Source organism: Bemisia tabaci, chromosome 1 (genome assembly GCF_918797505.1).
Source record: "Bemisia tabaci chromosome 1, PGI_BMITA_v3".
Classification (NCBI taxonomy): Eukaryota; Metazoa; Arthropoda; class Insecta; order Hemiptera; family Aleyrodidae; genus Bemisia; species Bemisia tabaci.
This window is the reverse complement of record NC_092793.1, coordinates 69,501,653-69,528,464: the sequence shown is the minus strand read 5'-3', so window position 1 is coordinate 69,528,464 and position 26,812 is coordinate 69,501,653. Positions and strand designations below refer to the sequence as shown.

Here is a 26,812-nt window from a genome sequence, read left to right as displayed (position 1 = left end):
AACCATGTGCAAGGCGGCTTTGGCAGCTTACGGCCACGGCATGGCATGGCTAGCAGTTTTTGTGATACAGACAGTAGAGAGCAGCACATTCAACCCTATTTACCAACCTGATCATAATTTTTGCACCACTTCAACATTTTCCGCTGGAGATTTTCCAAGGGATGCTGCTTTAAAAGTATGTTTAAATCATAAGTTTAAATCATTACGGAAATTTTTCATCTTCAAGCTCTTTTTAAAGCCCCATGATCCATGGTAATTGCGCGAATAGGAAAATGTAATCTTATGTCGGGTCACGCAGACTATTTTACAACAGTTGCCATTTTGTAAATTCTGGAAGATTCCACCCCGATTCCCCGAACCACCCAATAATCTCAAGTTCAACGCAAGGAGCCCCTGCCGTATCTTTTCTCGCGTGTTTTTCCGTGCGGCAAGCCGTATCATTGCATCAGACTGATTGCACGTGCAGTTTTCAGTAATTTTTGTTTCTTATTTTTCGAATAAATCGGTGAAAAATGTTGTACGTCGCTCGAGTTGTTGGTCGTAAGACCCTTCATTGCTGTCTTTTTAACCCAAGTTACACCACAAGTGAAAATTTTAGCATTTATCTAAGCAAGGTAAGGGGGGCTAAGCCTATTTTTCTTACCTCATTTAATTACTTATCTCTGACCTATAACTCTGTAGAACTTCGGCCGGTAGCGCAATTGATTCCTAGGCCAAAACTCATCTCATGACCATGTGTCACTTTCATTCGCAGTCAGTTTCAGCTCCAGTGTAAGTACCTCTGGGAAACAGGAATCTTCATCGGCACGATGACCATGGTTACCTATGCCAATTGCGGATGCCACCCGCTCGCCTTTCATGAACCTTTTTGATCAAGGAAACCTAAGTTTTCTAGTCATGCTATCAATTGCATCACACAAATCCGTGATGCCTTGGGTCTTCCGCGATCTTGATGCTTACTTACTTTGTCGAAGTTCAATTGACCTGTTCTCGTGCTTCCCCTACCAGGCAAATTTAGATTAGAAATTCCAATTCCCTTATGAAATTGCACCTTTTGGTTGTGATAAGTGCAAGTTTCCTTCTAAATCTAAACCCAATCCTAACTTCTTATAAGTATCTAAATCTAATGATTCAGTCTGTACCCCTCTGAAGCAATTCTTCATAACCTCCAATGTGAGTATAGAGATAGTTGACCATAGGTAGCGTTAAAGTCTATTCTAAAATATATCTGGCGTTTGTGTTCTGTGGGGGGCATATAAGTTTCTGAAGAAGTCATTCCTAATAGAGAGAACCCATAAAGCAAACTATCAGCCCATTATGAATGGGCTCCAGATTTATATCGATAGATTGCAAGATGGATCACTTTAAACTTTCGATGAAGTTGTGTTCAATTAATCAGTGCCCAGCCCAAATAGAGGAAACTAATTACACTAGATTACCTCTTCCATCCCACAATATTTCAGTAAAAATTGAATTATTCAAAATTCCTGAAATGGAAGGAAAGGTCTTTAAGTTTTTCTCACACGGAATATTTTCCAAGTTTAGTCAGTTGAAAATCACCAATTCTTACAATAAACTTTGATCTTGGTCACTTTTTAATAGGAGTTTCGTTGAGAATCTGTAAACTAAGATATTCTTCAATATGGGTACCTAACTACAGATCGGCTGATAACTTATTGAGACTAAAAGTTTCCACCTATAAGCTTTCCTAGGGTTTTCTGAGAAGGTTGCACTGATTCCTACACAGTCAGTTGCATACCCATTTTCCTGTTTAAATATTTCTAGTTTTAGCATTTGATTTCAGGTTTGGGGCTTGTAAAGGCATCCTGGCTGTGTTTTAACCAAATTTTATCCCTATTACACCCACTTTCTCAGTGTATTCTTCTTGCATTTTACCGGGGGAGAATACATTAACAGTTTCTAATTTGAGCTATTTCTTGGACTCCACTATATGTAAAATTCAGCTGAACCACTCTGAAGCAAAGTTTCTGGCCTCATTTTTAGGTCTCCAGGCACACTTGTGGTTTCATCTTTTCCAAGTTTCTTTAGTTGCTATTGCTCTGTCTTGCTATCTCCACTTAGTGTTTGCTAGTTAAGCATTATACATAATGTTCATTCAAACATTCTTAAGTGTGATAATAAAGATACATTTATCTTGTTTCAGACTCCTGTGATCTTCAATTCGCGCATCTATGAATTCCAGCGGAGGTTCAAGTAAGTACCCATTCCTCCACCTGTCCATTTAATTTTAATCATTTCACATAGTTAATTTCATTTTGCAAATTTGAAATTCGCAAGTTCTCTACTAAATATTAAAAACATCCCCATGAGGGTGTCAACAGGTCTAGGACCATCATTCTGAGTCTCAGTTTGGTTCAGGGTTTAAATAATACTGAGAGTTACACTCTGAACAGTGAGTAGAAGAATCATTTGCAATGAAGATTCAAAATTATAGTTAATGTAACGTTTCAAATCCGAGGGGAACAAGTTCACATCTTTCTGCAATTTGTAGTAAGTAAAATCGATACTAATAATTGTTCATTCTTTCAGCTACGTGTGCAACAAAGTGTTGATCTAAGAAGTCAGGGAATATTGATTATCCGTGTCAGGGAAAACCTGGAAAAGTTTGGGAATCTTTCTCTGCAGGCCTGTAGACACCCTGCTCTACTGTACCCCTAATTATGGGCCCTTTTTTCCCGAAGACAGTTCAAGTATCACTTATCAATGTGATACAAGTGTATTTGTGACTTGTCCTGCAAACTCCCAGAAAGAATTCCAAAATTTTGATTACACCTCATTTCAAGTCAGCACAGTTAAGGCATTGTGTTTGAATCACCTGTGTTTCAACCAACTTGGTGGCACTGGGGTAAGAGGTGCTGTCATGGTCGTAAGGAAAGGGACGTCTGTATAACGCGGACAGGTGACAGGGTCCCAATCCCATTACATGATATAATTTTACTTGATCGCTCTTCACTGATCTTTGAATTATTTACAGCTAGCATATTTGTTCCAAAAATATATCTAATTGTCAATATCTTTATTGTCTCTTGTAGATCAGAGCAGGTCAAGGGGACCGTCATCGGTATCGATTTGGGAACAACCAATTCTTGTGTGGCTGTTATGGAAGGCAAAACGCCAAAAGTTATTGAAAATTCTGAAGGCTCAAGAACAACACCCTCTGTCGTAGCATTCTCTAAAGGTATTATGAAGTGAATTTATTTTTAGTCATTTTTGATTAAAGTGTGATAACTCAACATATCTCCAAAATGCCTACTTTTCAGGGGAGGCAAAAGACTTTTTCATTTTCCATTTTATATAAACACTTACTTAAATGTTTAAATTATCGTATCAAAATTCTGTTCAGCAAGTATTTATTAGATGAGAATATAAAATTTGAGCTTTATTTCATTGGACTGAAAAATTGTGTCTATCATGATTTGCCGATTTGCATGAGTTTGCCTTTAATTTACACAGATTAATGCTTTAAGTCATCTGCAAGCTTTAATTGCATATCTTTGAAATAAATTTTAATGTAGGAGATGCTTTGAAAGAAAATGATTCACTCAAACCCTTACTTTTTTCAGATGGCGAAAGGATTGTCGGTATGCCAGCCAAACGTCAAGCAGTCACTAATTCAGCCAATACTTTCTATGCAACTAAAAGATTAATAGGTCGCCGTTTCGACGATGCTGAAGTGAAGAAAGACATGTAAGTTAATAATTCTTCATGGGCATATTAGTCCACTTTTGTCATTTTGTTTGCGTTACTGTAATCTCACAGGGGGGCATGGTGCAAAATATGACTGAAAACTCGGGGTGCCTGAGTCCTTAGCACAAAATGATTTCTCATCTGAGATGGGGAAGAAGAAGAATAATATGCTGGCAAATGAGGACCTTCTTGTCTGTTCTGTTGAGAAAATTTTGAAGTCTAAAACATGAAGAGTGAAAGCATAAGAAATGTGAGAAAAACAAGCATTTAAGAAATTAGTTAATTCTCTAATTCCACCTAAACCAATGAAAATTGTCTTACATAAATGGATCTTGTCACTGTCAGAAGAACTGACACTTGGGAAGCAACACATTTTGTTTCCGTATCGATGGTTAAATGTGGGATCAGTGTAATAGAGACCTATCTCAGCAAAACGTGTTGCTTTTTCTGAGAGTGCTTAATGAGCTGAGTTGACAGCATTTTTCATAATTTTTCTCTGATCTGGGGATCCTAGAAAAATAGCATTAAAAGTGAGAAAACACACCACCCAATGATGTCTTCTGGCAGCATTTTCCACATGAAAACATGTGTTTTAGTAGAGTAGGTCATTTACTCGACTCTCCTCCAGTAATCAATTTAGAAACTGAAGATATTCTTGCTCTCAGTCCACTCAGTACCTAGTTTCCACTTAGACCTGAAATTCATCTAATTTCAGGCATCTGTAAAGTCCCCACAGTTTTTCTTAGCATTGCCCTGGTATCTTCTCGACAACAGCTTCTCTCTAGTCGCACAGTTTTTAAGTATGTTCTTGTGTGTGTTTCAGGAAAACTTTGTCCTACAAAATTGTCAAAGCATCAAATGGAGATGCCTGGGTGCAAGCTACTGATGGGAAAATGTATTCGCCGAGTCAAATCGGAGCCTTTGTTTTAGTAAAAATGAAAGAAACAGCAGAAAGTTACCTTGGAACTCCAGTGAAGAATGCAGTCATCACAGTTCCTGCCTACTTCAATGACTCTCAAAGACAGGTACATGTCCAATCACAGGGGCTTTCTTTTTTCTCTTTGAAGTACTTTTTAAAGAGATGATTCAGTAAAATAAACCGTTCAACCTCGACTCTTGGCATTGGAATTGTTTGTCTTTTCAAAAGCTCTTCCTTTTATCATTGATTCTCTTCTTCTGCAACAGCTTGCATACGTTTTTATCAATCAATCAATCAATTTTTATCATTTTTTATTTTCTTGCAAGCATTTTTCGGAGTCCATTGAAGACTTTGGAGTAATTTTTAAGGAATGTACATACTCATACTAAAATTAGAGAAAGCCCGGAAAGGTCAAAAACAAACTGTCGTCCTTCAAAATTTGGGGAAGATTCTAGTAAATTCTGGAGAAGAGTAATGAAAGTCTCGTTGTATATACATGCCTGTTGGAGAAAATTTGAGTGACATATAGAAAGTTTTAGAGAAAACTACCAATCACTGCTATGTGATACCTACTGTAAGCCGAGAAAAATTCTAGCAAGTTGCAAAGAGGGCAGAAGAGCCTTATTTACCCACCACCCGCCACTTTGCATGTAGAGTATTTTGAGAGGGATTGAAAGGAACCATGGGCCTTGGTTGCATAGTGTATTCTAGTAGCCTCCGTTGATGAGCCGACTGATGCAAGGTAGAAGCAGAGGAGACATTGACCAAAGAGCAGCATCAGAGATGGAGTCCTCTGCATTGGGCTCGAACGATGTGACCTGCGAAGGAGTTTTTAAGGGTCCACAGGCCTGTGCTACAGTAATTGGATTTTAGGTTGTCACTTACTTCTTAGTGAAAACATTTTAATACCCAACTATTTATACCTCCTTTACCTTGAATTTTTTGTTACGCAGGCAACCAAAGATGCTGGTCAAATTGCAGGGTTGAACGTTTTGCGAGTAATCAATGAGCCAACAGCTGCTGCTTTGGCCTATGGCATGGACAAGACCGATGATAAAATGTAAGTCTCATTTTCTGACTTACTTATAATGTTAAGCTCTTCAAAGTTTAATAACTGAAGTTAAAAAGTATTTATGGCTTGGGCCTACATACTGGGAAGGAATAGCCTTATCAAATTTATTGTTGTCATCAAATGCAATTTTTTGTTAGAAAACTCGATGTGAGCTTTCAGTTCAGTTAATCATTTCAACAAATAAAAATGAGAACTCAGCTTTTTTAGCTCAACAGGTAAATATCTGACCTAAAAGCAGTTCCTATCTCATAGTTTATTATTTTTTCTCTATATTAATATGCCTCCTCATGAGGGACTGAACTGAAACATGGACTTGACCGCAAAATTCTCCGGAAGTCACTGTTTCTTAAATATTCGGTATTTCCAACCTGTCCACAATATTTACCCTGCTAATCTTTATTTCCAGCATTGCCGTCTATGATCTGGGTGGTGGAACTTTTGATATTTCAATCCTAGAAATTCAGAAAGGAGTTTTTGAAGTTAAATCAACCAATGGTGACACATTCCTTGGTGGAGAGGATTTCGACAATGTTTTAGTGAATCATCTCGTCACTGAATTCAAGAAAGAGGTAAGTGTTTAGCTTTAACACACCGAATTTAAAAGCCCGTACAAACTTTGCTTCACGCATTGATAACATGGCCTAGCCACGTATGAATTCTCTGGCTGCCCCAATTACCCAAGACCAGTACTGCCTTGATATGACGAAAGTAGGTATGGGCAATGCCACCCTGTTCTGTATCGTCTGTCCGGTTCTAAAACTTGACCTGAAATGCCGGGAATTTTAAAGTATCCTTGTTTTTGACCGGGTTGGAAGAAGATGCTCTTTGACAACTGATATGACACTCCTCTGACTCACAAATCTAATACAATGCTTTTGAAACCCCTTTTTGTTGAGTTATCTATCATGAGAGTTTCCCCATGCAATCTCTGTAAGGAGAGTCAGAGGTAATTTCAGAAAGGCCTCTATTGAAAACTACTATTTTCAAAGTCGCACACTTAAAATGATGTCTCAAATAATCCATAAAGTAAAGTTACGTCTACAGATCATTAATTGTCGAAGATTGAATTTTATAATGAAGGTATTCCATTTACAGTAATTTCGTCAATTTTTAAAAGCAGGAATATCTTGCTCGCAGACAACACAAAAAAAGCAGTTGGTGTCAACTATTTCCAGCCCTCTAAAGTCCTGCTAACCCTAACTTTTCGGTAACTTAGACTTTAATCATTTAGTTCACTGAAACTGAAGAACAATCCCCAAAGTTTCAGTCAGCATCTCTTTGAGACGGAAAATCTTCCTAATGAATTGAAAGTATTAATGGCGGTGCCAATTGTTTAACCTGCTCAAAGCGATTTGAACTCTGAATTTTTCCTATTGACTTTTTTTTTTTTTTTGCTTTATATATATAATGAAGTGTGTTACTACTCAAATGTTTCCTCTTACAGCAAGGAATAGATGTCACAAAAGATGCAATGGCAATGCAGAGGTTGAAAGAAGCTGCAGAGAAAGCTAAAATCGAACTCTCATCCTCCTTGCAAACAGACATTAACTTACCCTACCTCACGATGGATGCTAGTGGACCTAAACACATGAATCTTAAGGTAAATATACTTAAATTTCAAAGCTTTCTTGAAAAATTGCCCAATATTTGAAAATGGTATCGAGTCATCAATCAAATCTTTTCTAAAGAACGTCTAAAATAAAGGCAGATCAACAAAGTTGTCACATTTCAATTAGAGTGGCTATTTTGGAGACTTGTGGTACGTAGAAATTACAGGCTCTGCTGCTTGATTCAAATATACCCAATGCCATTTAATGTTAGATTATTAGAATTGCTATCACCTAGGTCTACACACATAGCTTTAAAGTAGCAATGAGGAAGAGTGCGCAAGAATGAATAAATGCTGAAATATGAAATTTCTCTCGTGATCTGCAAGAAACCCTTTGGACTATTCTGGGCTTCTTTTTTTCCGCAGTGATCTCTTAATCCAAGGCAAAAGGTTAAACAACAGTTTTTCAACTACTAGTCTGCTGATGGAAAATTGCCTCCATTATTAAACCTTTGATAGTCCCAAACTCATTTAAGGGATTTTCATCTAAAAAAACTGTTACCTAAGTACCCTCTATTAAATTAAAATTCCCTTTTCTCATGCTTGTTTCTCTCTTTTTAGCTAACGAGGTCAAAGTTTGAAAGTCTAGTTGCAGACTTAATCAAAAGAACAGTTGCACCATGTCAAAAGGCTATTCAAGATGCTGAAGTTGGCAAGTCAGATATCAGTGAAGTTCTTCTAGTTGGTGGTATGACAAGGATGCCAAAGGTAAGTGTGCTTCAACGCAAGTTAATTTCCATACAATACTGAATTTTACACCGTGAAGTAGCCCAGACTTAGTGTACAACTTCTGTACTCAGATAATTGTTGAGTAACTGTATTTATCAAAAATTGTTAAGGAGCAAAAATTTTGGGCAGGAGGGGATATGCTGGGCATGTGTAAGATAATTCCTCAGTATATTTTTAACAAAATAAAAAAAAAAAAGAAAACACACCAACAAAATGGCCTCAACTGTATATAACAAAGTGGAGAAATAGTGCTGGGTCCACACCATTTTGTGGGGAAATCAAAGCCGAGAAATTCGAAAAATTTCAATTAGAGTAAAATTTTTTTAACTTTGATGAGTACCAGTATAAAAGTGAGGGGGAGAGTGTCAGGCAGTTTGCATTAGAATGTTACGTTGAGGTCATGCCGAGAGATCCATTTCGGGTCATATTCATGACGATGTTTTTGCCGTCTTGGATTTTGCGGAATGCTAAGTTGGGTTTACTGACGAGTGTGATCTACTGATGAGGTCTGAAAAGTCCCAAAACTTAATAGATCTCTCGGCGTGACCTCATTTTATTATTCCGATGCAAACTGCGTGAGCTGAACATTCTCCCCTCTCGGTTTTGAACAGGTACTCATTTGAGCTCAAATTTTTTGACTTCAGTTGTAATTTTTCAGCTTTGATTTCCCCGCAAAATGGTGTGGATCCAGCACAATTTCTCCACCATGTATATTTTTAATTAAAGCTAAATTCAGCAGAATTCCATTTCATACCCAAAATGAGGTAATTATTTTTCAACAATCGCATTTTCAAACTATTGTAAACGTAATTGCATTTTGAATTTCTGGAGCCTTGAGTATTACCCATGTATTTTGAGCCCTTGAGACAATCATCAACCTTTATTTTGCCCCCAGTCCTCTTGTTTCCTGTTAAAACCCTGATCTTACTCATTAAAAAGGATTTTTGCTCCGTCTTAGAAAGTAATTTTTATCGTTGTGTCGGCAACAATCAGCAGCATATTGTTTATGCTAGGTATCTTTGGTATCCATGAACAGGTCATCAAGTAAAAATTTGTTATGAAAAAAATTGGCATCGTTACGTAATAGAACTTTTTGGTCATTTTCTGACCTTAATGGTAAAATATTCAAGAAATCCTCATTCACATCTCTCTTTTCTAATGAAATTTGTGTTTTAAATACAAAATAAGTCATGAACATTTGATCTTTTTTGCAGGTCCAACAAACAGTGCAGGAAATCTTTGGTCGCCAGCCAAGCCGAGCAGTAAACCCCGATGAAGCAGTAGCGGTGGGAGCCTCAGTTCAGGGAGGTGTTCTTGCTGGTGATGTGACAGACGTCTTATTGCTTGATGTCACTCCTCTCTCTCTAGGTATCGAAACTCTTGGTGGTGTCTTCACAAGGCTTATCTCCCGTAACACAACTATCCCAACCAAGAAGAGTCAAGTTTTCTCCACTGCAGCTGATGGACAAACTCAAGTAGAGATTAAAGTTTACCAAGGTGAACGTGAAATGGCCTCCAACAACAAGCTCCTTGGACAGTTCACCCTTGTCGGTATCCCACCAGCGCCGCGTGGAGTTCCTCAGATTGAAGTAACTTTTGATATTGATGCCAATGGAATTGTGCACGTTTCAGCCAGAGACAAGGGAACCGGAAAGGAACAGCAAAGTAAGAATCTGTTTTTTTCCTCTTACTTCGAATATATTCTTAAAGAACACTCTTTTTGGCATACCAGTGAGCATACTACATGGAGCTTACTCACTTTAAAGTCCACTGTGAAAAAAATGTTCCTCTCTTTATTGGAATGCCATCAATGATCGCAACCTTTTTGTTCAATTATCCTTACAATTAGTTAAAAATTGGGTAATTTTCATGAAGAAGTGGAGTAATTCGTGTCATTCCTAAAGAATTCATAATTTTATTTCACATTCAGTGATAACTCTGAATTTACCCTTAAGTAAAGTATAAAAGTCAGGGAATTGGAAGATGAGGAAACTATGGGAACTTTCAATGTGAAACTTAAGTGTGGTCTCTTTTTTTGGTTTACTAATATTGTAATTTTTTATTTTAGTTGTCATCCGGTCATCTGGTGGTCTGAGCAAAGATGAAATTGAAAACATGGTTAAGAGTGCTGAAGAATACGCCCAAAGTGACAAGATCAAAAAGGAACGAGTTGAAGCTATAAACCAAGCAGAAGGAATAATCCACGACACTGAATCCAAAATGACTGAATTCAAGGATCAACTACCATCTGAAGAGGTATGAATTTGTCTTCATGTAATAGTAAATTTTTTGAAGTTCCATTGAAAGAACTTGTTCCATAAATTTTGCTGCTCCCTTCTGTCTTGGATAATTGTGTAACTTGGAAAGTAAAGTTGGAAGTAAAAAGCAACAAATATACTTCATTAAATGTTGTATCTAATCAGGTGATGTCAATCCGCTACCTTTTTTATATCTTTACTGACGTGCAGTCGCTCAGAAGTCAGTGTTTTCCCTCAGCTCAACATTAAAAATTAATCACCAAGAAAATGCATGGGACCTAAATCAAATGTTTTAAGAGCGTTTAGTTTTCAGTCTGTATATTAAGAAAAAATTGCAATTTCTCTTCATGACTCATTTTATCTAGGTACACAGCCAAAAACTGTTGCTATAAGTCTCAGTGATCATTTATTACAATACGTACATTATTCTCGTATGCTTTTTTGGAGGTTACTTAATCCTTTTGTTTCTTATCACAGTGCGACAAGCTGAGGGAACAAATGAGCAAAGTTCGGGATATCTTGACAAAAGGAGAAGAAGCAGACCCTGAAGAAATTCGCACAGCAACCAATGAACTGCAGCAAGCCTCATTGAAACTATTCGAGATGGCATACAAAAAGGTAAGGATATTGACAAGATCTCACCATAAGACCCTGTGAGAAAATCCAGGAAAAATCATCACATGCATTCACTTGTGTATAACACGTATTTTTTTCCACTTTTGAATGTTCGAAAAGTCCTCTATGCACTAAACACGAAGGTCAAGAATTCGAGTTTTTTTCGGCCAGGCAAAATGCGTGATAATGCAGTAACCAGCGGCAACATCCCTGTGTAGCCCTGATCACTTGATGCCTTTGCATCTGCTTTTTAATTGCCTTCTACCTCCACTGTCCCCACCATTTGCCAAGATGAGTCACCTGGTGCACTTGGTTCTTTCTGCTTATTTCGCAGCAAAATCTTTGAGCATTGCACAAAACTGATAGAATGCGTGATTGCGCTTTTGAGCTCCTGAGAAGAATTAAAATTTTTCGATCTCGATTCTGCTTTCTTCTCAGTGTTATAAGTCTGCAATTTTTTTGTGTATTTTATTTTTGTGTGTCTTACTGCACACATAAAATCTTCCTACGCATTAGACCCAAGTAAATCCAGTTTTCCTTCCTATTCCGAAGCCAGGGAAAAGTTTGAACATTTTCTGTAGAGGGCTAAAAAAGTATTTAAAATCTTAATGTAATTTGCACAGTTGAACATGGTCTATCAAGAAGTTATGTCCCTGATGGCATCAAGTTGTGAGAAAACTCATGAAAAATTAGACAATCCTCCTTTCTCATTTTTGAATCGCAGAAATTCCCATTTTGCTTTATATTCACGCATTTTAAAGGTAAACAAATTCATGGATTGTTTAGTTTTGTTGTGTTTTAAGCGCTTGGCAATTATCAAATGTGTCCATAAGATTTTATTAATGATTATTTTGTAATCAACATCTCAACTTCAGGACTCAGGACATCCATCTTCCGGAAATTCGTTTTGCTAATTTTTGCCAACGCTGTTGTTTCTATGTTAATTTAACACCGTTTCGCTGATGAAGAAAATATTCTTATTTTACTTAGTGCATTTTCTTGAGTTAAGTCTTCATGCTTGAACTCACAAAATATGTGTCTTTCAGATGGCAGCCGACCGAGATGGTAGCAGCAGCTCCAGCAGTAGCGAAGAACAATCCAGTGAAGAGAAAGGTGAAGAGAAAGAAAAGAAAGAAAACAAGCAGTGAGGTACTAAAACTACAAACAATTAGTTTCAAGTGTAATCCTGCCTCTGGACTGAAGAAAGTGCATTTCAAAACATCATGTTGAATTAGGATGACGTTCGGCATCTGTTCCTAAGTGATTTTTCTCATCAGCATCATCTATGAGAGTCTTCTGCTCCATGAAAGAAATGTTTATTTGATTTTTTTGTTCCTTAAGTAAGCCACCGCTTGATAAAGGTGTCTAATCTCTTCTTGTTAGTTTTTGCCCTTCTATTTTTCCCTGTGGAGAGTGTATTTTAGTGACTAAGGGGCCTAACTTGAGTGAAAACGAAAGCAATGGAGACCATAATCAGAATTATGAAATAAATTTCTGATTCTATACGACAGCACACTTGAGATAGTCAGAACATCAGATTTTGATGGCTCCTTTTCTTTCGTTTTCTCTTACCATGATCTTACACTTTTTCAAACTCAGTCTTTTTCGTTCAGAATTCTGTGAAATTTTCTCAACAGGTATTATGGCATTCACAACTCGATATATGTACATTTTTAAATCCATTAAAAGAAGCATTTAAGAGATCCCAATAGACGGTGTACCAAAAACAAGTGCATTATTTTCAGATCGTCTGAGGTTATGATTTCATCTGTGCTGTACTATTTGTTTCTGGAACGTGTAAATATTTGTGTACCTTATGCCCCTTTCTGTTGAATCGAATGTCTGTGCGTGAATGTGAATGGAATTTTTTTTTCTTTTGTACGACTGTCACCATGAATTTATTTTTGCTTAGGTCTTTTGTGCTAGGCTTGAATGGAATCCCTTAGTTTTTAAATTAGTGAGAAATTAGACTCCCCCTTCACACCTTTCCAAGCAAGCATACATATTCGCATATGTATATAGAATTGTTATTCCTAGTATCTCAAGCGCTCCTATAAATATGCCATCACTATATTTATAGCATTTTTTTAATGTTGAAGGAAAATGACCTTGTTTTCAAATTGATATTGTAAAGTTTTAATAAAATCAGTTTTTTTTTACTTTTGAGTTTTCTCTTTCATGAAGAAGTTGCCCAAAATAAGGGTGTTTAAACGAATTCTTGCTGGAATGCTATAGGTATCATCTCTTATCGAAACTGGAGCCATTACCGACAGTGGCGATGATATCGTTAGCAGCCCGCCTTATCGAAGTTTTGAGAGCCAGCATTCAATGCATTGTTGCCTTGTGTGTCGGTTTGTCAAACTGCCTGGCATGGCGGCGCATATAATAGATGTACAATTGGCAACAGTTTATTTTTGTCAGCTCCAAAAACTCAGATCGCCATCAGTAAGAGCGATCTTATCGTAAATTTTTCTTAATGGAACTGTTTCGGTAGCTTACTAACAACCAATAAAATAGCTCTAGCCCAAATGCAAAATCACAAATTACTGTCAAGTGTAAGCTCTGTCTTTTCAGGCTTTGGATCAAGTTCAGCAAAGAGATATTTTTTTTTTTTTTTTCTTAAAGAAAATCTAAATTAAGGAGGCTGAACTAATATTATCTAAGAATAATTTTGCAATAGAATTCTGCTGGATTTCTTAATTAATACCTCCTACCAACAATTTAGCAACTGAATTTTGCTTGCTGGATTTTTTACCTACTGTATGAGAAGGTTTGCTTCTGCCTCATTGACAGTGAATGGTTTAACCTTGGTTTTGAGGGGGAAAAAACTTGTCAATCACTTATTCAATCTCAACGCACACATTATATGAAAGATGAACGATTCTCATAAGTTCTAGAGAAGGGTTACTGAAAGTAAAGATAACTAATGCTTCCGAAGCAAATTGAAATCATTCATGGGGAAGAAACTTGGAGGCTACTATGATGTTTCCTGTTGCAACTAAGATTACTGTTCCACCCCAAAAAACTACCTAATCAAGATCAGCAGGTGAACAGTTATAGCTTTTGAGTGAAAACTTCAGGTGAACAATTTTTTGGAGAAAAAAAATGTAATAAAAAGTCTTTTAAATTTTTTCTTTTCTTTAATTTAAAAAGTACGAAAAAAAAAGAGAGAAAAAAAAGAAATGTACAGAGGTATACAATACTGAAAATTGACTAATAAATTAAAAGGCCTCCAAACCTCACTTCTAGAAATTACAGCCACGATGGATGATTAATTTTTTTAACTTCACTGCAAAAATAAATTTACGAACAGATATTCATTCTTAAATCACCAAATTTCTTAAATGAATTGCAAAAGTGAAATTGGTACCAAGCTGAGCAGTGAATTTTTGTAAGGATTTCTGAATCTTGCATTGATTCTTGCAGTTACTTCATTGGTTACGGCCCAGAATTATCCCTCTCGACTGGATGACCAGAAAAATTGGTGCTGAAATCAATGAAGATGTACAAGGCTCTACATGGTACTATACAAACAGCTCGAAGGCAATTTCGAATGTAAAGTTTCAAAATTTCTGTCATTCTTCTCAGAAGAAGACTTGACAAATTTACTGCTTGAAATTTTAACGAAACTTCTTCATTGAGAGGTGTATTGTCATGACTTAAATTAAATAGCAGAAATGCTAGTTTTGTGAAAAATTTATAAAACTTCAGTTCACGTTGATTATGCCGTATTCATTTACTTCTCTCACACTCCACTGTGCTATTTTATTTGCCATCGAGTCATTAAAATTTCTTTGCTCGTGGCTACTACTAGGTTCATTTTTTAAATGATTTAAAACAGGGTCCATACATATTATACATTGCAAGACAAACGTGCCTTCTCTACTTTACACACTCTCGCTCCACTTACTTATTAAATTATTGTTAGGACTAAGAAAGAAGGATTAGTAATAACCAGGCTTTCTTTACAAACTTTCTGAAGGATAGGATGTTGCACTGAACATCAACTTGCATACATGTAAGAAAAAAAATCACAAATTAATGGGCTTCTTTTTAAAATAAATAAATAAATAAATATATAATTTGTGACGAGTAGAAAAATTATTTTAAGCTGATTAATTGCATTTATTAATTTTACGAAGGTAAATTTAATCAAACTATCAGATCGACGATAAAATCCAGAAATTTACGTACGTTCATAAGATTTATTTTACGGTTTTTAGCACAGTCTCTTGAGGGGGGGGGGGGGGGGGATTTTAACCTTCTATGAAACAAAAAGAATCAAAGAAATCCTTCATGGTAATTGAATATGTAGACAATATTTGGAGGAATAAGACTAAAAAAAAGAAGATAAATTCAAAGATTAAAATCTAATGAAGAAAAATAAATAAGTAAAGAAATAAATAAATTAGTCAATAAAACAACTAGAGCTTGAATTACGGAGATACGAACTCTCCCATCCGGTATCAATGATTTGTGTTGATATTTTGGGGTATAAATTGATGAAATGTACGGTAAGAAGCAAGAAAAGGATGAAATAAATCAGCACATACTTCTTAATAAAAAATCCTATAGGTGACTAATTTCCCCTCCGTGTTTTAATCATTTTTAAAAATCTTTCGTCAAGATCCTGAGCAAAAGATTATTGCAGCACAGCTTGAAACTAAGACGGGAGTAATTAAAGAGGGGAAACGCGAGAGCTTAATAGAAATGTGCTTTCTCTGACATTTCTTTTCATTGGTGAGAGTTGACTGCTGGTTCTTCTTTTTCTTCTTCTTTGTTTTTATTCGGATCATCTGGCTTCATGGCAGGGAAAAATAGTACTTCCTAAAGAAAACAAAATAATAACAAAAATGAGCTGAGTCCAAAGGTTTGTTGAACAGCAAAGTTATAGTGAACTGACAACTTACGATGAAGTGCAAAATAATGAATGAACTGTTTCATTCATCCAAAAAAAACAAAAATTGAGGAACAAAGGGTGACCAAATGAAGAGAAAATAATTGAAAGAATGCCGAGTTTCCTGCAACTTCCAAGGAGAAAAATTCAGAAAATTTGATACTTGCAGGCAATTTCTTGTGTTCTTTTGACGAACTAATGATACTTAAGAAGGGTTGAAAATTAGTTCAATAGGATGGTCTTTTTGTATTCCCATACTATCTCAACTGTGATGAGTCTTACTTCAGTGCATACTTTAAGAGGTGGTTAATAGCCTAATGCTTTTCTGAGGATCCCTTGCAAAGTTTGAAATCGTAAAATTGGAACTGTTATGAACATACTGATCATGGCTTAAACTTAATTTGATGTTATAACTTACCTTGATATTATTTGAGTCAGTTAGGAACATTGTTAATCGGTCTATACCAAGACCCCAACCTGCGGTTGGTGGAAGACCATACTCTAAGGCTGTGCAGAAATTTTCATCAACTAACTGTGCTTCATCATCACCGGCCGCTTTATCCTGAAAATGAGAGAGAATTCTTTCAATGAGCATTTAAAGAAGCAATGATGAAAATTGAGGAGCTCTCCGAAAAAAGGGCACTTACCCATAAGGGGCCCGGAGGGGGGTGCTTTCCTTTCCCCGGAAATTGCAGAAATGGATTCTTTGTATCGTAATGTAAGTATGCCCTGAGTTTCAACTCAATGAATCAATTTTTAGAGCCAAGAGACCAAGTTTTGTGCGGCTCAGTCAAGGGTCATAACCTATTTCCAGAAACTGCAGTTAGGCCAATTTTTTCAGTCCAATTAGATCTGAGTACCGTTATACCAAATGGTAGCAGAGCTGGCTGCAAATCGCTGCTTAGTATCATACCTTATTCTCTCTAGGCACTGTTGTGAAGATAACGTGCAATCCTAACGGATGGGTGGGGAATACTTTTGACAGCAAAGCATTTTTTTTTACTTCTAGTATGCAGATGAGACCTTACTTGACCTCATTTTTATTTAGAAACTCATTCATACTTCAATAGTCGAGCTTTGAAAGCCAAAACCTATGACCACCGGTCCACTTCTGGCACAAACGGAGGAGTTAAAAAAAAAATCCTCCCACAACACTGGAAAAAGTGTAAGTTTTACCAATGATCGTCACTCATTCTAGGGTGTATAAACTTTGGTCTAAGGGACCAGGTTCCAATGTAAGTCACTATCAGTGGCCAGAAACTAATAATGAAAACTTCAAATACGTTTTTCTAACAAAGCGATTATTCCGCAAGTGCCCTATTCCCAAAAAGCTCCTTAATTATGAGAAAGAAACAATAAAATGTGTTTTCAAGGTATTATGGAGAATAAGAACCAAAATTAAGATGTTAAGGGCCAGTTACAAGTCCATTCCCAACTGAAAACAAAAGAAATACAAGGTCTTTCTGACAAAATGTTTGAGCTACTAAAATTTCAAGCCAAGCAAAAGCCTTGTAAAGAAAACTAGACAATATATTTTGATACTCACTTTTGCCTGTTGTTCAAATCTTTCTCGTTGCACAGCAGGATCGTTTAACTCTGTGTATGCGTTACAAATTTCTTTTTTCATTGTAAATAATTCAAATCTTTCCGTCAGTCCCGGTATTGATCTGTGCCATTTTGCGAGCGGAGACATCACTTGAGGATGATCACAAATGAAAGTGGGATTGATACACTTCTCTTCCAAAAATTCACCAACCAGCTGAAATATAATTGCATTAAATTTAGGTAAAATTGAAAGGAATCATTGAAAGTAGTCACTTAGTATGTAGACAGCCACATGACTGGCTACAAGAATGATGGTTGTGTAAGACAGACAATAGGTTGGTTGCATTGGTGACAGTTTGTTTGGATGACGTTGAGAAAACTAGTCATATCTACGATATGAGTTTTGAAGGAAGACCTTTAAGCAATAGTGAGAACTGATATCACATCCTTGGAGAAACTCCCAAACGATGTATCTTGTTTGCAGTGTTTAAAACTCTTTGCTCCTGTTTCTTTTTTTCTTTTCTATAAAAAGAGGAACAAATCAACATCATTTCTTGAAGTTTTCTCAGGATTTACTTTACACAAAAGAAAATTCACAGGGGTTTTTAAGAATAGACGTTGAGTAATTCTCTATTTAAAAATAAGGTGGAGAAATGGTGCTGGGTCCACACCATTTCGCAGGGAAATCAAAGCCAAGGAGTTCCAAAAATTAAAATTAGAGTCAAAATTATTTTTGAGCTCTAATGCGCACCAGTACGAAATTGAGGGGGGAGAGTGTTCAGCTCAGGCAGTTTGCATAGGAATATTAAGTTGGAGTCACGTCGAGAGATCTATACCGGTTTGGGCCTTTTTAGACCTCATCAGTAGATCACACTCGGCAGTGAACCCAACTTAACATGCCGCAAAATCCAAGACGGCATTAAAACACCGTCATGGATAAGACCCGAGGCATGACACAAAAATGTGATCCTTGCGCTATCTACCGTCGCCGCGAAATACGCAATTTTTCTGGCGGTTTTGCAAAAGCATTTAGAATTACGCGTTCATCATTTTGATATTGCAGCATATACGCGAATTTACAGCAGTTGATTAAGAACATTCAAGATTACACAATTTTCAACTCAAAATCGCTGAAATTACTCCCACTGCACCAAGTGATGAGGCGTGAGAAAATTTTGTGTTATGATGATGTAAAAGTAAGCATACACTAAAGAACTTTCAACTTGCCTGGTTCTCATTTCTGAGTAAGTAAAAATTTAAATAATAAGTTATGCCTTATGAAAACTAGAGTTCTTTGTATGATGCGTCAATATCATAAAAAAGAAATTAACTGTCATAAAATAAAAATAAAAGCTCCACCATACCTTATCTAATAACCTAGCAGCAGTTCTGGGAGGTGGACACTCAATTTCATGTTTCACACACAAATCACTGAGTTGTTTAGTTGCTTCAGGAGTAGATAATTCTGTTGGTGAGGGAAGTTTCACTTTCAGAATTTCTTCTAAGGCTGGGAACATGTACAACCGTTTGAATGGAGGAGTAAAGTCAACTTCAACAGGGTTGCCAGCTTCGACACCATCTGGATGATACGTCACTTTGTAGGAGCCATGAATGCTTTTCACCATTCCTGCAAACACAGCCACAAAGGTGAAGTACAGCTGCTATAGTTGAGTCTTCATGTTACAATATTACAATTAAAAAGAGAAATTTTTGTAATTACAGGAATAATTTAAGAAAATATTTGAGCAAGAGACTCACTTATTAATTTGAGAGATTTGTGCGAATCGTTTTAAAGCACGTTATCAAGTTTCTGTTAAAAATTCAAGGCTATACACTCGGTAAAACCAATTATGATATTCAAGGTAAGGTAGAGAGGCAACCAAAGTCATCTTGAAACTAAATTAAAGCTAATTACACTGTCACGCGTACAAGGTAATGTATCTTGTCTGTACTGTTTCAGTATTTCTACGCACATTTTATTTATTTCATGAGAAAATTGTTGCTTGAATTAGTCTGAAATTTTGAAGCTTTTTCTAACCAGAGTTCAGAAAAATCACAAAAAATTTCAGAAAAATTCTTGAGACAAATCTCCTATTAGCAAATAAAGTGCGAATAATGAAGTATCAGTATTTCTGAGCACATTTTATTTATTTCATGGGAAAATTGTTGCTGCAATTAGTCTGAAATTTTGAAGCTTTTTCTAACAAGAGTTCAGAAAAATCACAAAAAATTTCAGAAAAATTCATGAGACAAATCTCCTATTAACAAATAAAATGTGAATAATGAAATACAGAAACAGCGCAATAGAGAAGCATTCCTTCATGCCAAATACAATGATTTGAGCGATATCTACAACTGATACAAAAAATTTATGCTAACAGCGGTCTTCTTTGATGGTATGCAGCAAGAATGGATCCACTGTGATATACAGTAAAAAAAAAATTAAAAAAATAAAAAAGGCACAACTGGTAGCAATGTTTCCACACACTTTCTACTTTGACTATTTTTATATCATGACTTCGCTGATATATATTGTAAGCAAAATGCAGCTCTACTTAAAACTCAATGCTGTTTAATATTTATTGTGATTCATATACCTGACAATAAATCTTCAGTTATTTGCATGAGGTCATTGTAATCAGCATAAGCCATATAGAACTCACAGGTGGTGAATTCAGGATTATGTGTCAAGTCTATTCCTTCGTTGCGGAACTGTCTGCCAATTTCATATACTCTATCAATGCCACCTACAATTAACATCTAGAAAGCAGAAAACCAAAATTAAATTATAAAATACGATTGTGAGTGCGTACTTAAGAGTGACATAAACATGAAAACATAAGCTGAACTAAATTACAAGCCTCAATAAATTTTGTGAAGAATCAAAGTAAAAATCCAAAACTTGGATTCCATTCACTTTGGCCACAGCTGCAATTGCATATTATATCCGATTTTGCAATCTTGGTCTTTTATTTTTGGAGGATCATCTTGGCAGTCTTCAGTTAAAGAGTAATTAACTTTTCTTGAAAAGCAGAGGTCTACAAGTTAGAAACGGTTTGCAGATTTCAAAATTCATTCTTATGAAGAACATTTAAAGCTTTCACATTTCAGTTTGAATGATTCTTGGGTCATTTTCCTTGTACTTTGTTGTAAGAAGACTTTTGAATGATAAATAATGATTTGCTTATTGTGTCCTGCTACTTGGTTGGTTTCTATTTGTGTGTTGAGAGAGGAATAAAATTAACAAACGGAGGGAGATCAAGTATTCGGCTGGACCCTTAGTGATCATTTACTAGTAAAACTGATTCGTATGAGGGAACTGAGTGACAATTCATCACAATGTTTCTTGTAGTGATGGTTTTTTATGAACTACAACAAGCGGAAAATGAGGAAAAACATAGTTAACATTAAAATACCTTCAGATATAATTCAGGGGCTATCCTCATGTACAGATCCATATCGAGTTCATTGTGATGAGTTACAAAAGGTTTGGCAGTAGCACCTCCCGCAATCATATTCATCATTGGAGTCTCAACTTCTAAAAATCCAAGCGCATCTAAATACTTTCTCACATAAGATATGATCTGGGCTCGAACTATGAATTTCTGTCGAACTTTATCGTTCAAAATTAAATCTAAGTACCGTTGACGAAATCTTGTTTCCTGCAAATTCAAAGAAAAAAATATCTTTTAACATGTAAGAAATTTCAAAGGATGTTGTAAGGAAGTTCAAAGAACTTAGATTCAAGGGTTGATCAGACATCATTGAGCAGTGCTTAACAGGATATTCCCCTTAATTAAATAGAACCTACATATTTCAGGGAATAATTTGGCATAATCTTATGCTAAATCACTGCTACAATTGAGAATGCACATTTAATAGCCAAGGTAGCTCTGGGTTGAAAGAATGATCTCTTGTTGACAATTTTTGCTGAGCAGTGTTTAAGACAGACTAGCATTAGGGATAACATATTCATCTACAGGAGTGGCAATACGACCTGAGGGGCTTGAGAGCTTAGCAGTCGTGGGCGATGATCACCAATGCTTTTGGATTCAGCCTCAGAAACTGGGATGGGTAATCGATAAAATTTGGAAAAGATCCCTATTTAAGTAACACATTTAAAAAAAATTCCAAAGTTCTGCATGTAAGTCTCTTTTTCAATTCCAAGTATTGATACTTCATAGCTGCTTAGTGATGACAAAGTCTCCTTTCTCAGTCGATGCTTGTGTTTAAAGACCATATATTCTTAATGGAGAGTGGATTATAAAGAGTAAAAAAGATACATACCTTATCTTTCAATCCAAAATGCAGGTGAGGCAACATGTGTAAACAAGGAGAGAGAAGAGTAATACTTGTGGGGACAATGGACAGTTCGCCTTTCTTGGTTTTGCCAGGATGACCTCTACATCCAATTATATCACCCCGCCGTAGTTTATCAACATCATTGAAGAATGCTTCCTCGGATGGGTAAAATCTGGCATTAGTCATGACTTGAATCTTTACTCCTTCCCCTCTAAGGTCGAAAAAGCGAAGTTTAGCACCTGATTCCCGGATGGCATGGACTCGACCTGACACAATGGACAAGAATATACTTGAATGGAAAAAACAAAACAAGCCAAACAAAATATCACCAGATTTGAGTTACTTTGATGGTATGGTAAGTACTGCTGAGTCCACACTTCTGAGTGGAAGTAAATAAAACAAGTACAAAAGTTAACCTTGTTGTTAACAGTTAGCAAGCAATTACTTCAAAGCTTTTTACAAAACAATCATGATATTAAGTTATTTAGTTGATACAAATGATCATGAACTTTCTAGAATAAAATACACTTTCATCTGAAAGCAAAATCCAGAGGTCTTCTCAAAATTATTGAATACATCACCCCAATGGTTACATTTTTAGAAAAGTTAAAGAGAATTTAAAAATGGGCTGATTATCATCCAGCTATGGTATTTGAAATGAAAAAATTAAAGAATTATCTCTATATTCCAGACACAAATGGGAGTGTCTTTTAAATGATGGACCACTGGAAAAAAAGTGACTCAGAGAATTCTGATACGTGTTTTCTCTTTCAAATTTGACATAGACCATGTTTGGGGCAATCATCATTACTGAAATCAAATTCTAAACAAAATACAGATTGATATTTTCATTTAGCACTGGTTACAAAAAATTTTAATTTACTGGTTACAAGAAAAGCCTAAGTCTATTAGAATCAAATCATACACTAGGTACAACAGTTTTGGATGGCGGGGTTCTTTCCTTGCCCCGTGTTGGTCAAAGTGCAAACAATGTACCACAGTTGAGCAAGCACCGATATAGAGAGAGCCATCTTTCCACACTGCAGACATTGTTACCAAGACACCTAAAAAGCGATTTCACTCAAGTATATTATGGTATTGTTATGAGCCTGAAGTTGAAATTCTTGCATCTAAAAATGTTAATACTTATCATAGTTAGGAGTTGCAATCAATAATTTTTATTGCACAAATCGTGTTCTACTAAAATTTTGATGAGAATGCATGGACCACAATGCTTAAGTTTGAACCTTGTCTGGCTGTCCATTGCAAAACTATTTTAAGGGTGCTTGATTGTCAATTTGATGTCGGAGAACTTACCAGATACACTGAGAGTCACATCCTCAAGAACTTCACCTTCCGATAAACTATTGTACTTGTCTATAAATGCTTCTAGAGAAATATCCACATGGAATTTGTGTGGATACGGATGAGGTCCTGATTCTTTTAACTGGCTGACGGCTGAGCTACGTAATTTGAAATATTCCTGAAATTTAAGAGAGAAAAACCAACAAAATTACTATAGAATTTGTGACGAACAAAATGATGAAACATAGAAAATAAGTTTTGGGAACTTTTGAAGGATTTGAGATAGATAAGAGTACATACAAGTGTGGGTACATATAATGTAAGCAAGGACAGTGAATGATGTTGATACAATTTATCACAGATTTTCATTCCTAAATTGAAATAAGTAATCCAGACTTTTTAAATGCATTTTCTCACATAGATGTTGCTGCTGGGTTGGATATGCAGACTGCAGAGCCCTTTGTTCTGAAAGAGAGGTGCGCAACAAGGAATGAGAAGCTCTCTTTGAACACCATCATTCCTAGTAGATAATGCGTATACAAATATGGAAAAATTTACTTTACAACCTTGCTTTTCTTGCAACCGGCACATTGAAAATTCGATATTAATGCTGTCCACTGGACGTTGTACAGAGCATCATATCAAATAACAATGAAAGTTAGCTGATGCCGAATTTCATTGTTTTCTGGGAAGAGTCCTTTAGGGTTGATCAGGCGTTTCTTCTTTAAGTAGTACAAGGTTTCAAAAGTTGTCGCACTTCAAACTACTTAAAGCAGACCTTACGCCAAGGTCTCAAAACTGACTGACTTCTAGAATGGAACTGTAAATACAATTATTGATGAGACTGTGATTAAAACTTACATTGGGGCTAATTTCTTCTTCAGCTGCAGCAGATGGTTTTGGGTTAGCAACTTTTTTGGCTGCTTCATTTTTTTCCTTTTCAAGTTTTTCCTTCGCTTTTTGTTCAGCCTTTAACCTCCGCTTTAACTCACTGAAACAAAAGAGCAATCTCTGTCAGTGTAAGAGTATAATTATAAAAATGAGTATATAAATTATTAAGAATTGAGAATTAGGATTTGTATACAATTTACAAAAAAAATATAATTATAATAGTGAATTACAAACAATTTTATATGATAGGCAATAATCAGTTATTTTTCAATGAAAAAATGTGACAGAAAATCTTCCTTGTTGTACTTAAAATGAGATTGTTCAGTAATGGATGCTTTAATGTACCATTATAGATACCTAAATCGTTCCGTAGTTTCACCATTCACAAATTAAGTAAGCATCGTTAAACTTTGAAGCTTTGATGAGATGTACAAAAATTTTTTGATTAGCACCACTTGAGGGACTTGTGTATTCATTAGCATTGATTTTACTTAACAATTAATAATGATTTAAAAAAAGCATGAAATTAACATGATAGTGAAGGAGACACCAACAAAAGTACCTTGTCGATGAAACTATCTAACAGACCCCCCCAAAAAGGAAAGCATATCGCACCTTAATTGACACTCTGATGTACTAAAGCATTTTTTCAGCTGTTGCCTTATGGTATTACGGATAGTGAGACCCAACATACTTAATAGAATTACGTTAAGTAACAGTGACCCTGTGAACAAAAATATCATTGAATGATACTGGACTATAAAATTATGTCTTCCAATTAACAATAATAGCTTATCATCATAACAGTTTCAGGGAGTATTTATCTATCTTAATTACTCCTACTTATTGTTTCTTCACACTAGAGCCTAGACAAGGAAAAAACGTAGGACATGATTTCTTTTTTAGATAAAGTAAATATCAACTTTTCAGAAATCTCCCTCAATTCCCTCAGAGTGTTTGTTAAGGTCTTAGCTGAGCACATACCACACTTTTGTACATCATTAATAACCCGGATTCCAAGAAAAAAAGGAAGAGGCTTTAAAGTCCACAAATGCCGATCATATGAGGGATGATCTGATGATCATGATGATCCGGCATTGCGGTTGCTTGCTCCTTGCTACCTCTATCATGGGCAAGCTATATCAAAGACAAACATGTCAACAGTTTCTTACTACAGCGAAATTTAAACACCCGGAGGTAACTGAGCATACAGTAAAGGTGTTGTCAGATACCTAAATTGGCATTTGTTTACTTTCTGTTTGCAGGCATTTCCGCGTCATTACTATCCACATGAAAACATCTGACTCTCGCGGAAGCAAGAATACAAGCTAGGATATCTTTAGACTTTGTAACTCTTCAATTTTTGGCCATACAAAAATCAAAACCACATAAAAGTAGTAGATCATGATTAATAAGTTAGTTTTTGGACGATAAGATGAAGAGACGGATGTTATTAAGATCGGTAGTAGAAAACAATGGTCTGGTCGTCGTCTGCGCTTGAAAACCAAAAGTAAACAAATGCCAACTTACCTGAAGACACCTCTAGGTGCCAGTAATTCATAATATTGTTGACATTTTGAGATGATTGTGGAAAAGCGATTCTCAATAGCACAACTGCATGCAGTTCTCATGGAAAATTGCCAGTTAAAAGCACTTACTGCCAACTAAAAGATACGGTTAGAAAACTGCAGACAAATGCTGAGAGGGCAAACATCTGAGTCCGTTATAAAATGGATTCTTTACATACTAACATCAGTTCATTGAATATCCACTTCACTCATTAACATCTTCCACTTTGCTTCATGGAAATGAATACCGCTTACAGTAAGACCGCATTGGTTACAGTCAATATCAGACTGGTTGGAAGTACAGCATGAAGGTCAACAATTGTTTGTAGATGACACATTCTGATCAGTCACCTCCTTGCAAAAAGGGCACGTAGTAAAATGATGTAACTTCAAGTCTATACTTATGCTACTCTACCAAGAAAAACTGTTGTAGCTATATTATTTGTGTTACATGCAAAGGCAACCTTTCATATGCACATACTCTGCTTCCGCTTAAAGAATGTGAATTTCATGGGCTCGTGACATACTCGATGAGACGATTGCACTCGACGCCAGAGAGTGAGCAGTCAAGCTCAGTGCTTACACTTCAGTTTGCGTAAAGCTTTGTTGATGTGAAACCACATGAACAAAAGAAACAGTTAAAGAATGCGCAGTGGAAATTGAATGATTTAATATTGAATGTACGGCAAAAAAGATAATATAATGCAGAGGCAATGGTGCGTACGGAAGGTTTGAGGTTAGGGACCCTCGTGACGCGGCTGATAACAGGTAGCGAATTCAGTTTGTATTATTTTGCAAATTCAAAGGATGGAAAACAAACCAAAGTCAAATAAAAATCTTCCACTTACTTCTTAGAAATTTTGTCGCCTCCTGTTTCTGCCATTCCGAGGGTAGCACGAGGATGGTGCTTCTCACTGTGTACGCAAAAAATTGAATAGACTAATTGCAGCAACGTTGCCAACCTTACAAAAACAAGAAAGTCACAGAACAGAGCAGATGCAAGAGAACCACGGAGCGCCAACTCACCGTGTGACGCGAGGCATGATCTCTGACTCAGCTTTTAAAATTTTTAAACCAACTCCCGATAAATATTTGATGGCATAGCTTTTTGTGGTAAAATTTCCTCAGCATTTATAGCGGTTCCATTCTCTGGGTACGGCGGGCCAGTTGGCCTGCTGGTTTTTATCGAACATTGAACGCGTAATTATGTGAACCGATTTTGAATTTTGATTTCACAACTCGCGCTACATCTTTTTACTCAGAGAATCGATGCGGTTACACTGTTTTCGATAATGGTAGTAACGGAGGAGAAAATTAAGACTGAGAAGGATGGGGGATCATTGACTTCCTCGAAATCGGCACTCATACGCGGAGAGGTCGGCCTTTGCTTCCCG

General features: G+C 36.2%; 2 protein-coding genes across 3 annotated transcripts; one reads left to right on the top strand and one right to left on the bottom strand.

Moving 5' to 3' along the window:
- Window positions 1–365: 365 nt before the first annotated feature.
- Window positions 366–13,069, top strand: Hsc70-5 (Heat shock protein 70 cognate 5). The gene is made up of 13 exons (XM_019060092.2): window positions 366–614; window positions 2,165–2,214; window positions 3,054–3,199; window positions 3,585–3,708; window positions 4,532–4,733; window positions 5,581–5,687; window positions 6,106–6,268; window positions 7,144–7,299; window positions 7,870–8,016; window positions 9,252–9,702; window positions 10,106–10,293; window positions 10,773–10,913; window positions 11,957–13,069. The coding sequence occupies exons 1-13, from the start codon at window positions 513–515 to the stop codon at window positions 12,056–12,058; spliced, it is 2,079 nt and encodes a 692-aa protein (XP_018915637.1). The 5' UTR covers window positions 366–512; the 3' UTR covers window positions 12,059–13,069.
- Window positions 13,070–14,030: 961 nt separating this feature from the next.
- LysRS (Lysyl-tRNA synthetase) lies at window positions 14,031–26,416 on the bottom strand. Of its 2 annotated transcripts, XM_019060094.2 has the most exons (11): window positions 26,267–26,416; window positions 24,466–24,574; window positions 23,821–23,950; window positions 22,972–23,137; window positions 21,640–21,920; window positions 20,769–21,014; window positions 19,950–20,112; window positions 18,717–18,979; window positions 17,354–17,566; window positions 16,226–16,369; window positions 14,031–15,737 (listed from the first exon to the last, which is right to left on the bottom strand). In XM_019060094.2, the coding sequence occupies exons 2-11, from the start codon at window positions 24,540–24,542 to the stop codon at window positions 15,645–15,647; spliced, it is 1,776 nt and encodes a 591-aa protein (XP_018915639.1). In that variant the 5' UTR covers window positions 24,543–24,574; window positions 26,267–26,416; the 3' UTR covers window positions 14,031–15,644. The 2 variants fall into 2 exon arrangements, with proteins under 2 accessions (XP_018915639.1, XP_018915638.2); XM_019060093.2 differs by lacking the exon at window positions 24,466–24,574 and having other exon boundaries at window positions 26,267–26,395.
- Window positions 26,417–26,812: the final 396 nt, after the last annotated feature.

Coding starts and splice junctions, on each gene's coding strand:
- Hsc70-5 (XM_019060092.2), top strand. CDS start 513: ATGTTGTACGTCGCTCGAGTTGTTGGTCGTAAGACCCTTCATTGCTGT. Junction 3,200..3,584: donor TGTCGTAGCATTCTCTAAAG/GTATTATGAAGT, acceptor TACTTTTTTCAG/ATGGCGAAAGGATTGTCGGT. Junction 7,300..7,869: donor CTAAACACATGAATCTTAAG/GTAAATATACTT, acceptor CTCTCTTTTTAG/CTAACGAGGTCAAAGTTTGA.
- LysRS (XM_019060094.2), bottom strand. CDS start 24,542: ATGTTGGGTCTCACTATCCGTAATACCATAAGGCAACAGCTGAAAAAA. Junction 23,951..24,465: donor ACATCAGAGTGTCAATTAAG/GTGCGATATGCT, acceptor CTTTTGTTTCAG/TGAGTTAAAGCGGAGGTTAA. Junction 21,015..21,639: donor ATTTTGGATTGAAAGATAAG/GTATGTATCTTT, acceptor TTGAATTTGCAG/GAAACAAGATTTCGTCAACG.